The 13,636-nt window shown below is 36.2% G+C and overlaps 1 protein-coding gene across 1 annotated transcript in view; it reads left to right on the top strand.

Moving 5' to 3' along the window:
* The window catches only part of INTS8 (integrator complex subunit 8), a 57,808-nt gene that overhangs the window by 42,853 nt on the left and 1,319 nt on the right, over window positions 1-13,636 (top strand). Inside the window, exons 17-26 of the mRNA XM_090283547.1 lie at window positions 1,498-1,682; window positions 2,095-2,128; window positions 3,310-3,366; window positions 3,449-3,510; window positions 5,601-5,719; window positions 6,820-6,923; window positions 7,787-7,837; window positions 9,353-9,426; window positions 9,505-9,569; window positions 9,725-9,768. Coding sequence (XP_090139673.1) covers window positions 1,498-1,682; window positions 2,095-2,128; window positions 3,310-3,366; window positions 3,449-3,510; window positions 5,601-5,719; window positions 6,820-6,923; window positions 7,787-7,837; window positions 9,353-9,426; window positions 9,505-9,569; window positions 9,725-9,768 — 795 coding nt within the window. The remainder of the gene's footprint in view (window positions 1-1,497; window positions 1,683-2,094; window positions 2,129-3,309; window positions 3,367-3,448; window positions 3,511-5,600; window positions 5,720-6,819; window positions 6,924-7,786; window positions 7,838-9,352; window positions 9,427-9,504; window positions 9,570-9,724; window positions 9,769-13,636) is intronic.

Here is a 13,636-nt window from a genome sequence, read left to right as displayed (position 1 = left end):
AACTGGGGACCTGGCCTGCAACCCAGGCATGTGCCCTGATGGGGAATCAAATCGGTAACCTTTTGGTTCATAGGCTGGCGGGATCAACCCACTGAGCCACACCAGCCAGGATGGGTTCTTTTTTCTTTTTGCTGTTCTGATTGGGTTGTTTTTTGTTTCTGTATATTCCAAACCGCTGATTTGTTTCATACCCTCACCTACTCTACTGTTGATTGCCTACAAATTATTATTTTTTAAGATTTTATTTATTTGTGTTTTAGAGAGAGGGAAAGGAAGGTAGAATAAGAGGGAGAGAAATGTTGATTGGTTACCTCTCTCATATCCCCCAGATGGGGACCAGGCTTACAACCCAGGCTTGTGCCCTGACCGAGGATCAAACTGACCTTTTGCTTTGTGGGACGATGCCTAACCATGTTGGCCAGGGCATTGTAAATTATTCTTCATTTCAGTTAGTGTATCCTTCATTTCTGAATGGTCCTTTTTTGTGCTTTTAGGGTTTTCACTAAGTTCAGCTGAGTATCCGTGTAACCAGTGTTTTGAATTCTGCATCTGATAGATTGCCTATTTTGTTTAGTTCTTTTTCTGGAGTTTTGCTCTGTTCTTTCCATTGGAACATGTTTCTTTGTCTCCTCATTTTGGCAGCCTTGCTGTGCTTGTTTCTATGTATTAGGTAGAGCTGCTACATCTCCCAGGCTTGGTAGAGTGTCTTAATGTAGTAACTGTTTTGTAGGGTCCAGTGGCACAGCCTTTCCAATCACCCAAGCTGGGCACTTGAGGTGTGTCCCCCGCCTGTGTGGGCTTGCTCTTCAGAGGGGAATTTTGCAGCTGAAATAATCACCACATGTGGGTGTGGGACTAGCTTGTCCCACGTCTCTGCCTCTCCTTCCAGTCTCGATGTTGCTTCTCCTTTAGTTCACTAGTTGTAAGACTTTCATTCAGCCAGATTTCAGGGAGTTCTGATCGATAGTGGTTCTGTAGTTTTGTTGTAATCATGATGTGGTTGTGAAAGGACGGTAGTATTGACTGCATTTACCTTCCCTGCCACCTTGACTGGCAGTTTCTAAGCACTATTTTAATCTCATCTCTGGGTTTTCACCAGTTAACATTCCATTACACACTTTTTTTTTTAAAAGAAGGATTATACTATGTATATTTGGCAGCTTGGTTTTTTTCCACTTAATAAATCACATACCTCTTTTCATTGTCTCAATTTGTTCTCATTATACTATACATGTTTTTGTTCTCATTAGGCTATAATAGTTTAGAAACACTGAGGTTTATAATATTGTAAAATCAGAGGAGTCTCTTTCCTGAGCAGAGTCAGATCTTTCAGTAGACAATGAGCTCCAAATTGAATAGAAGGCACAGCTTAAAATAACTATGGTTGGTATACTTGAGTAATTACACATTTTTCTTTTAGTGTGCCTTAGTAATAAACTAGCATGTATGACATTACATTATCTCTTGTGTATTTTCTGTTTGTTTTTTGTGTTATAGCTTGGACAGCTTTTAGCAGCTACAATCAAAGAACTTCCAGGCCCTAAAGAAAGTAGACGGACGGCCAAAGACCTATGGGAAGTTGTTGTTCAGATCTGTAGTGTGTCCAGTCAACACAAACGAGGAAATGATGGCAGAGTTAGTTTAATAAAGCAGAGGGAATCTACTTTAGGTATAATGTATCGGTATGTTTTGCAGTTCATTTTTTGAGTTATATTATTTATACTATTTGTACTATTTAAAGAACATCTCCTATTATCCTTATATATCATAAAGATGGACAATGTAAGAATTCTCTGGTGCTGATATTTGATGGGCTTAGCTGACATGACCACATTTGGAAATACCTTGTTTGTTTTCTTTAAGAGACTAAGAATCATTTAACATAATGAAATCTTACAGTTGGGTAGTACTTAAGATGTCACATGTGGTTAAAACAGAAAAGAAATGTTATTACATTAATATGGCAATGGAATATTATACTCTGTTATACACGCAGAACTGGAGAGTTAGAAATAAATCTTCACCTATAATTTACTTTCTTGATTTTATTTTTAATTTCTGATATTTAATGCATATACAAAATTTTTTTTGTAGGAGTGAATTGCTCTCTTTTATCAAAAAATTACGGGTACGTTTTATTAAAAGTTAATTTAATTACTACTGCTGATTTTTAGAGACTATGAGGGGGACCCCCAAAAACCTGGAATTTATTAATAAAAAATTGTGTATTTATTCTTATATAGTTAAAATTAAGTCACCTTCAAAGTGCTCTCCATTTCATGTATTACACCTATCCAGATGTTTTTTCCACTGCTCAAAACAGTTTTTGAACTCGTCAATTTTGAAGCCATTTAGTGCCTCTGCCATTTTGTTTCACCCTGACATCAGCAAAACGTTTTCCTTTGAGGACTTTTTTTCATCGGGGGAAACCAAAGTCTCTCAGGGCAAGACTGGGTGAATAGGGAGGTGGGGTACAGGGGTCATGCCGTTTTTTGGTCAAAAACTGCTGAACACTCAGCGCATTGTGGGCAGGTGTGCTCATGATCAGCCAGCATGAAATGAGCAAATGCAATGAAAGAGTCTTCAAAAAAATTCACTGAAGCCAAGTGCAGCCTCTCAGTGCAGCATTAGCTGGTACACTGATACAGATAGGTTCCTAGAACATTCCTCTGGCTGGGGAAGCCTGTACTACAAGGGGCTTGCCGTTCAGACAATAATTCCAGTTTTTTGGGGGTCCCCCCTCTTATAAAACTAAAAAATACTGAGTTCTTAAGTGATTATTTAGGTGATCTGTTAATGTGCTTCGATGTTGAGCCTGAATGGAGAAATTTACTTAGCAATTATCTATGTTTTAGTGACTAGAAACAGGTATTTTTCTAAATTGTAAAGAAGTCTGCATAAAAGGGCTAGATCTGTGAAGCCTCGCTTTAATTTTGCTTTGATATTATTAATATCATGTTTAATTATTGGACATAACCTAGATTCCATTTTTTATTATTTTAAGGAATAAAAGTCATTTTTCTAACTAGCTGGAAGTACTAGTTGGAAAGACATCTATTCATGAGGATTTTAGCATTATTAAATGAACACCTAAATATGATAATTTTTGTGTAGATTGTGTGCCGTGATTTCCTTCATGACATTGATCATGACATTGAAGATAAAGTTGATTTTTAGTGTTTTAAACTAAAATAGATGGTAAATTAAAAAAAAATTTTTTGAAAGAAAATATTTGGTATCCCTGAGGTTGATGGGAAAAAATTTTAAATATATATGATATTTAAGGGTTCTGTGTTGTCTTTTTCATAGGAACCATTGGTTTTGTCTATTATTTTATCACTCTTCGTGAAACTTCATAATGTTCGGGTCAGTATTTCATAATTTCATTTTAAAAGGTTTTGAAAGAAATTTCCATTTAAATCACACTTAAAAAAATATTTTTTTTAAGGAGGACATTGTGAATGATATTACAGCTGAACACATTTCTATTTGGCCACCCTCCATCCCAAAGTAAGAACCATTACAACTTACATTTTATTAAGTTGCTTATGTATTTAGAACTATTGTGACTGGTATAGGTAACTTTGAATAATTTGATTAAAAGGCTACAATGTTAGGATTCTATAGCCAACTTTGTGTTTCTCTCTTACAATGGTGGTTTTCCTAAAAATTATGGATAAGGCATAACTCTTAAGAAGGAGCTGAGGTATACCAGGCTTAGGTAAAACAGAAGATTTCTAAGTAGTCCTCCTTCCTTGTCAGTGTGTAGAACCAGAAAATTAAAGCTAAAAAGAATGACTTTCTCTCAGGTTTCTCACATATTATCTCTTTTACAAGTATCTATTTGGAAAAAAAAATTCTTTTTAAGTGATTCTTTGTAGGTCTCATCTAACACTGATTATTAGAGGCTCCCAAACCCTCTTAGTTGCCTTAAGAAGCTCTTTAATGACTTTAAGAAATCTTCCCCCTTTTTTTGTTGTTCTATTACAGTTGTTCCATTTTACCCACATTGCTCTCCCATGCCCCGCCTACTCCCCCTTTTATCACCTGGGAACACAGTAATATGATGGGGAATATTGTTAGGGAAGAAAAAGTATTCTTTTTCTGGAAGAAAGAACTATTTACATTTTTTTCTTTCTATACGTAGCAACTTCTCATTCAGGAGAGTCCATGTAAAGTTACTTTCTCCTCTCCTCCCTCCAGTCCCGCATGAAGGGTAGTTCTAGGCCTCATTTTATTGCTCTTAGTGGCACTTGTGAAGGAAAGATTTCAGTGGGTAGGGAGGCAGGCAACAGAGTGAGAGTAATTTGCTTTCATCTCAGTCTTTGAGATTGGAAGCAGTTATATATCTCATATGGAGATTGGAGGGTCAAAAGTGGGTTAGTGACCCTCTTCTCCACTTCCTAAGGCTGGTTTCCCAAATTAGCACCATGCTTTATGAAGCAAACGTGCACGCTTTCTAGCTGCAGATTTGTATATAAGATTAGTTTATTAGACAGCATTCCAAGAATCAGGTAGAGATCATGTTGCCTTTTTAATTGATGGTTGTCACGCCTCTGGTGTTACTTTGGCCTAATTTTAGACTGTAAACTAATGATTGATTTTCAGTGTGTGTTTATTATAAATGAACAAAAAAAATGGTTTATCATAGAGGGTCTAAGCCAGACTCATAGGGTTGTTTTCGCAGCCACTCATAACCTTGTGTAAGTTGCTTTCTGTGCCAGTTTCTGGATCTGTAAAATGGGTATATGAATAGTACCTCTCCCCAAATTGTAAGGATTAAATAAATTAATACATTTGCTAAGCTAATTGTTTAAGAACTGGCATATGCTAGGCTTTACTATTATCTTCATGATAAAATTACTTTAATGTAAATTGACCCAGAGAATATAAATTTGATCATTGAGCCTCGCTGCTCCGGGGAGATAGGAGCTATCAGCTGTGTTAATTAGCTTTTATCTTCACAGTTCTATCTGCTAATTCTGCATCTCAAGACCTCTGGGTTTAACTAGGCTCATAGTGGCTGGTCCTGTTACCTACCCTTTTTTGATTCCCTTATTCTTGCCAAATGCACTTAAGTGGTACATTTGTCCTTGATGGCCAGTGAAACAGCTAATCCAGAGGAGTTAGTTACTCTTAGAAGAAGCCACAAGGTGGATTTAAGGCCACACGGTTAGTGTTTAAGCTTTTGTTTTTGGTGGCTTCTAGATGAGAACTTAAAAATCATTTGGGAAAAATTTATGAGTCTGTCTCTAATTTTATTACCTGTAAGTTGTGCCCCCAAGATGGAGCTAGGTGTTTATCCTACCACTTTTGTATGCTTTATATTGTAAAATATTTAAAGATACTTTTTAATAGCAACTGTCTTTGGCATTTTGGGGGGCGGGAATCAGATTGTTTTCAACTCCTTATAAAAAGTTAGCTTATCACACTTTCTCAGACTTAAATGTTTTGATAGTTTTTATATATTTATTCCTAGTAATATTTAGCATATTTATGGTTACCTACATTTGGCTGAGTCTTTTTGTTTTTAATAAGTGTGTGTGTGGAATTTGATTGCTTTTTAAAGTAGAGATTAATGTTCATTGTCTTTCCTTCAGCCTTCAATCAGTGGACTTTGAAGCTGTGGCCATCACAGTGAAAGAGCTAGTTCGGTATGCCCGCAGTATAAATCCAAACAACCATTCCTGGTTAATTATTCAGGCAGACATTTACTTTGGTAAGTGAGATGTATAGTTTCTTTGTGTTTTGTTTTTGTAGGGCTTTTAGAATGAAAAAAAGTATATTATACATTTTATTACAGTACTTCATTAAACTTGCCTTGTTTTTGACAGTTCTCTCTTCTTCCTAGATAACATTAAGAGAGTAAAACTAATTGTCTATGTGTGCATTTTGCTCTGTAGAGCCTTCGATTCAGCCGCTTTTAATTTTATGTTGACTACCTTATTTCTGTTTTCTTGTTTTTTGTTTGTTTTTAAAAGTGTTCATCTAGTAAGTTGGTAAAATAGTCTTAAGGAAAGAGGTTAAAGTTAGCTTGCAGAATTGCTATTTAAAGTTTCTAAAGTCCAGGTACTTTTTTAAAAAATGATTTTATTTATTTTTAGAGATTGAGGAAGGGAGGGAAGAAAGAGAGGGAAAGAAACCTTAATGCGTGAGAGAAACATTGTTCAGTTGCTTCTCACAGGCCCCTAACTGGGGACCTGGTCTGTGAACCAGGCACGTGCCCTGACTGAATCGAACCAGCCACCTTTTGGCTTGCAGGATGACACCCATCCTGCTGAGCCACACCAGTTAGGGCTGTCCAGGCACACTTGATAATTCTTTGTGTTTCTGGGAATTAATTGTGATCCCATGTTATGTGATACATCTTTCCAATTTGGTAATATTTCTGTTACTATACAGATTTCTAAAGTTTCTGACTGTATCATTTCATGATCAGTTTTTTAGGAGTTGATTTTTTTAAAGAGAAATTTCCAAATATAAAAATAGAGAAGATAGTATAGTGAACCCACATGTATGTGCCATCTTGCTCTAATAGGATTAACTTATGGCTGTCTCACTTCATCTGTACTCTCACCTACATTATTTCCCTACCAGATTATTTTTGAAGCAAATTGTTGCAAATTTTTAAAGTAGTTTAAGAAAATAAAGGGAATCTTTTTCATTGTTGTCCTGGATGAGTGTTATTCCTAGGTCTATGGTTTGAATCTGCTTTTGTCAACTCATGAATTAATACCTGGCTCTTCACAAAAGAGGCTTTCGTTTTCCAACTGATAGGTCTAATGATAGGTAATTCTTTATCTCCATTTTCTACTCCAGCAACAAATCAGTATTCAGCAGCTCTTCACTATTACCTCCAGGCGGGAGCTGTGTATTCTGATTTCTTTAATAAGGCTGTACCCCCTGATGTTTATACAGACCAGGTAAGTTGTTTTTGTTGTTTTTTTTTCTTCTTGTCTGCCTTTAAATGTTCTTCCTGGGCCCCTTCGGGGGAGTTTTCATTCCATGTTTGTGGTGGTAACTCCCAAATTGATTGCTTTAGACCAGATGGTTCTCTCTATTTTTAGTGCCCCTAGTCCACTGATGCTTTGATTTCCCCAAATACCTCAAAGTCAGCCTGTCCAAAACTGGTTTCAGCCTTTTGCTTTACCAGTCTCTCCTCCTAGTGACCACTCCCTCCAACACAAACAAACAAGCACACAACCCACCAAAATACCAAACACCTTTGTTTAACTGTTTGAGTTGACTGAAGCCCAAATCCCGAGTGTCATATTCTTTTCTTGACTGACCTTCCCACACCACAAACCACCCAATCAGCCTTCAAGGCATATTGATTCTATCTCCAAAACCTTGAATTTTGTTTATTTTCTGTTGCTATGTATTGTTCTTTCCTCTGGTTTAGTCCACCAGTATCATAATTAAAGTAAATGGCATTTTCAATACTTATACTAAAATGGCTTTTGAAGTAAGATTTAAAATTATTTAGTAACTAGTTTTTTTAGTTAATAAACTTTATATTTTAGATCAGTTTTAGATTCATAGCAAAATCGAGCCAAAATTAGAGTTCTCTATGCCCCGTATGTACCAGCTGTGGTATATCTTTGTAAATATTTCATATGTACTTAAAAATATATATATATATGTGCTATTGTTGAGAGTTTTTGTAAAAAATGTCCAACTCCTACACATGCATAACCTCCCCCACTGTTGACATCCCACATCAGAGGTACATTTGTTAAAATTGATGTGAATTAGTTTCTTAAAATAACCAGAATTGTTTTTATAGGTAATAAAAAGAATGATAAAGTGTTGTTCTTTGCTGAATTGCCATACACAGGTTAGTTTATTATACTTTGTTATTGGTTTATTTTCCTGTATATTAGAGTTTATAATATAAAGTATTGGACTGGGAAGTAGCTTTTATGTTCTTTATAATTGCTTATGTTTTATGGTATTGAAGAATTTGGCATATTGTTTTAAGTTTTCTTTAGTACTTTATAGAATTTTAATTAAAATGAAAGTATGAATTAGAAAAGATTGGTTTTTAAGCCTTTTAAATGGAAAAGAAGCATTTTAAAATATGTTTTCTTATGTTTAAGAATAAATATGTACATTAGTTATTAGGGAAATGCAGATCAACACCACAGTTAGATACCCCTTCACACTCACTAGGATGGCTGTAATTCAAAGGCAGATAGAAACAGATATTGATAAAGATGTGGAGAAATTATAATGCTGATAGGAATATAAAACGAGGCAACGTTTTTGGAAGACAGTTTTGTACCTTCATCAAAAAAGTTAAAAACAGAATTACCATATGACCCAGCAGTTCTGCTCCTAGGTACATAACCAAGAAAATAGAGAACATGTCCCCCCAAAAATTTGTACGTGAATGTTCACTACAGCATTATTTATAATAGCCAGAAAGTTGGAAACAACACAATGTTCATCAGTTTATGAATGGATAAACACAATTTGCTATTATCTGTGCAATGGAATATTATTCAGCCATAAAAAGGAGTGAAGTACTGATGGTTGCTGAAACAGGGATGAGTCTTACAAGTATTCCGTTGAGTGGAAAAAGCCAGATACAAAAGGCTATTATATGATTTCGTTAATATGAAATGTTTAGCATAGGCAAATCTACAGAGTCAGAATGTAAATTAGTGGTTGACAGAGAGTAAGGGGAAGGAACGATGGGGAATGGAGAGTGACTTGCAGTGGCTGTGGAGTGTTTGCAGGGAGGGGAGAAGGAGGGAGAATGAAAATATTTTGGAACATGGTAGTGGTGATGGTTGTACAACTTTATGAATATACTAATGAGCACTGAATTGAGTACTCTAACATGGAAAATTGTATGGTATACGAATTATATTTTTAAAAGAAATAAGCATTATGACCCACATACCTGATTGAAATGAATCTGTTTTCTGTGTTAAGCAGACTGGCAGCCTAGATTTTGCCAAAATGAGCTTCTGTTTTTGCCAGCTGTGAAAGGTTTAATTAAGCATGTTCTGTATGTCTTTGAATGTCATGATACTTTTGTTTGGCAGTTCTCCATTCCCTTCAATTTTCCAAACTGGCTTTTTGCCAACTTCTCATTCAAATAGCTCTAAAAACTTTAGGTCACTGATGAAGAAAATATTGGGCAGTCATTTGTGTAAAGGTTTTTGCAATTAAAATTGGATGGAAGCCATCAATATGAGCTGATCCACTCAGGGTGATCTGCAAAGCCTCTCAAGTGATACATTCTTGACGGAAGAATCATTAAAAATTTTCCCTCCAAAACAAGGAGAGTCATTGTTGACACTAGTTACATGAAACATTTAAAAATCTTTATTTGTTTATGTAGGTGGCAATTTTATGTCAGTTCCTTAGAGAAATTGACTACAAAACAGCCTTTAAATCACTGCAGGAACAAAACAGGTATGAATGATTTTAAAAATAAAATGAAGTTGCGATTTTTCTGGTTAAAAGAGGACGTAACCAAATTCTCTTTTTCAGTCATGATGCTATGGACTCTTACTATGACTACATATGGGATGTTACCATTTTGGAATACTTGACTTGTATCCTTTCAACTAATATCACATGTGATATTAGAACAGTTCATTTCTGTAAAATATTTAATGTTTATTTTCTAAGCCAAACCTGATAAAACAGTTGAGATTCTATTATGGCATTTGATAGTATTAGATTTATTATTCTTAACTGATTCATATAGATCTTCATCATAAAAGAGGGGAAACAGATAAAAGACAAATTGCGGTAAGTTACTTTGTGCCTTTCTTCAGTAATATACTTAATTTCCTTAATATTAAAACCATTGTTAAGAATTGGACCAATGAAAATAGATTTTGTGTGCCTAGTTACTGCCAAAAGTTGGTTATTAGTGTTTGTTTTTTGATGATACAAGCTTTTGTATCTGGTTTATTTCGTATTAAAATGTTAGATCATGTCTCTACTCCAAACCTTTAAGTGGTTTCCCATTTCACATAATGTCGAAGTCCATACAATCGCCTGTGAGTCCGCCTATGATTTTCCCATCTGACTCCCCCTTGCTAACTTCAGCTACACCAATAAAACACCAAGAACATTCACCACTGAAGGGCATTTGGGATTTTCTAGGAACATTCTTTAGCTCCTGCAGGTGTCTCCTTAAATGTCATCTTCTTAGTAATCCTTCTTTCCTAACCATTTTATAAAATAGCAATGTCTCTCTCCCTTTTCTTTTTAATATCCTTATTCTTGCTTCCCTTTAAATTTTTTTTCCATAGCACTTACCTACACCTGATGTACTACAGGATGGGCAAAAGTAGGGTTACAGTTGTGATTATCTGAAACAGTTTATTCTTGTATTACTATTTATTGCTGTATTATTTTCCATACGAACAACTGTAAACTTTATTTTTGCTCACCTCTGTATTTATTTACTTACTTACTGGCTATTTCTCCATGTGGGCAGGGACTTGGTTTTGTTATAGTTGATATCTAGAATAGTTCCTGGCACATAACAGATGCTCAGTAGTAACTGAATAGAGGAATTATTGATTTGAATTTGACTTATAAGCCAAAACATTATAAATTTTAAAAAACATTTCTATTATTTATTTTTAGAGAGGGGAAATGAGGGAAAAAGGGGGAAGAGAAACATGATGTGCAAGAGAAACAGCGATCAGTTGCCTCTCACGCCCCCAGCCGGGGTCCTGGCCCACAACCCTTTGGTCTGAGGCCAGTGCTCAATCCACTGACCCACACCAGCCAGGACCAAAATATTATAAATCTTAACAGTCATTTTTACTTAGATATCTAACATTTGTTGCATTACTATTACTGTAGATATTTTCTGTTCACTTATATTAATAAAAGTAAATACTGTTTATTAAGTGTGTTAAAGCTTTGTTCTTGGTTCAAATTATATGGCCACTAGATAGAGGAAAGAGAATGATAACAGCATCTTTAAGAAAAATGAAAGGGAGGGAGGAAGGGAAGGGAGGGAAGGAAGAAAAGGAAGGAGACAGGAAGACAGCTTTACTTGATTGGAGGCTACTAAGTCTCCCATTTCCAGTTTTCTAGGGCTGGGAGGCAATACTGAGACTTCTCCAGTTCTGTGATGCTATTTGCCAACTATCTCTACTTATATCATTTTTAAAGTCCTTTCTCCTTTGAAGCTTACACCCAGCTCCTTACTTTCTTATCTAGCCAGCCTCCTGGTTATTCTTCTACATGTATCAAAAGAGATGATCAGGCCCTGGCCGAGTAGCTCAGCTGGTTAGAGCATTGAACCGATATGCCAAGGTTGTGGGTTCGATTCCCAGTCAGGGCACATATGAGAATGAAGTAATGAATGCATGAATAAGTGGAACAACAAATTGATGTTTCCTTTTCTCTCTCTCTCTCTCAAAATCAATCAGTAAAAATATTAAAAAAAAAAAAAAAAGGTGATCAGGGCATCTAACACCCCTAGCTTTACAAGTGCACAGTCACCTTTACTCTGCATCAAACCACCCACACCCATAGCCATGCCTTACTGTCAGTCAGAATTGTTCTACATAAGCTCTCTGCCAAGAATGTCCCCTTCTCTTACTTCCTGGCTTCTTTGTTCTTCATGATCAATGAGATGTTTAAGTTCATGACCAGTTTTTTCCCTAGTCTGTCAGCCTCTTCCCAGCTTCCCTTTTTTACCTATTCCCCTGGAATATAGCAAATACTAGTCTTTGCACCTCAGAGATACTTATATAGTATCTCAGAGATACTTAAAAAGGTCTGATATGAAGCCCTGGAATCTAATTTTTAAGTTTCTCAGATCATTCTGATAGATCAGAATTGGGAAAGTTAACTATGATAGATGGTCAGAACTCTTGTTTGATATTTTCAGGATCTTTGTTTTTGTGTTCTTCATCTCACCTGGAAAAGTCCCAACCCTGAATCAGTTCAAATATTTGTACTGTTTTTTTCCCCGCTGAGGCACTGAATACTGTTGGAAAGTCCTAAAACCATATAAACAGGTGCCAGTGTGAGAAATGCTCACAATAAAACACCGGGACACAGGACTTCAGCAGCAAAGCGAGGCATTTATTCACGAGTCTGCAGAGTTGGGCACACAGCCAGCCAGGGGCATGCGCCCCAACAAAATGCAGCTGGCTGTTTTTATCCTAATGCGAGTAACCCTCCCCCGACCCTGCCTTCTGCTCTCCTCCTCCTTCCTCTTCTCTGTTTTTCCATGCTGGATACTCCAGAGTTACAATCTAACACGATTAACTAAATTAACTGAGGGTGATAAATTAACTCAGGGTGATCTGGTTATAGGTCTGTCCTCAGCTCTTCTTTGAAATTTCCCTATCTTGTTTGCTGGGCTGCCTAGCTACATTTTCCCATTTCCCGGAGTTTGGTGAGGAATATCTCCCCTCCTTTGATCTCAGATATCCTTTGTCCTCAGAAGCATTTGTACTGAGCTGTGAAATGCCCCCTTGTTGACATGTAAGTGTGCTGATACTGTTAACTGGCTCAGAGACCCCCCCCTGATTCAAGATTTAATCACATTTGTCCTTTGCTGCTTATTATTTTCTACTGGTTTGAGAGTCACCATTTCCTTGCCCCTTATACCAGTACTAAACCATGTTACCCCAATCTTATCTGGCCCCTCATCTCTCTTTTTTTTAACCTGTCCATCAGTGGTATGCAGTTATTTTTAGGGACTGTTTTAGACTTTCTTCCCATTAAGCCCCCTGTTCTCTTTTCCTTTTCCATTTTCGGTAACTTCCTTGCCTTTTTTTGGAATAGATCAGAAAAAAGACTGACGAGTTCCTGTTTTCATGGAAGTTACAGTCTTGGGAATTGGTAACCTGTGAGTGCCAGCTTCAAATTCGTATTTTAGGTCCTGCTTTCTGTCTTTAAAATAATCCACATTGGTACTCATTAAGTCCACTCTTTTAGTCGGTAAAGGGTTATGCTACTCCTTGATGAAGGCAAGTTTTTATGCTTTTGATTACCTTCACTGACCTTTTTAATTAGTTATCTTATATATTGTCAGTCTGTTCTCACATAGTCCATTAACATTTTCATCCTTAATAAAAACTTTTTTGACTGTGCCTCCACTTCCCCTTAATCCCATCAATGCCTGGTGTTTTGAAGCTCTTCTACCAAGTGTAATTTGATTTCTGCTGTCACAATTCTTAACTCTTCTTGTGGGTCATCAAATGCCAAAGCCGTTGAGTACTTTTTAATTATCCTATTTACATTGCCTTCCTTCTTGAAGTCCTTTATTCCTTTGACTTCTCTGACTTCATTTTTATTTAATTCTTTTTTCAAACTGTTCTGCCTTTTTTTCTTTGCCAGTATCTTTCTGCTTACCCCTTAAATTATGGTTTGCCCAAGTCCTTTGGTTATTTTTTGATTGCCCTACAAGTAATCTCATTCATTCGTGGTTTTGACTACTTAACCACGTAGAGTGTATCATTTCTCTCAAACACTTTGCTCCTCTTCCCACTTCTGTTTTATAATTCACTTTTATAGCCATTCATCTTCAAGATATTTTGCTTGAAATAACTAGGTATATACCCCACTACCAAGTTTTCTTCATACCGAATGATAACATCTAGCAATTCTTCCTACTCCTAATGTAATTGAAGATAAT

Source organism: Furipterus horrens, unplaced genomic scaffold (genome assembly GCF_987537825.1).
Source record: "Furipterus horrens unplaced genomic scaffold, mFurHor1.1.pri manual_scaffold_7, whole genome shotgun sequence".
Lineage (NCBI taxonomy): Eukaryota > Metazoa > Chordata > Mammalia > Chiroptera > Furipteridae > Furipterus > Furipterus horrens.
Note: the sequence above shows the minus strand (reverse complement) of the source record. Positions and strands in the feature narration are given on the sequence as shown.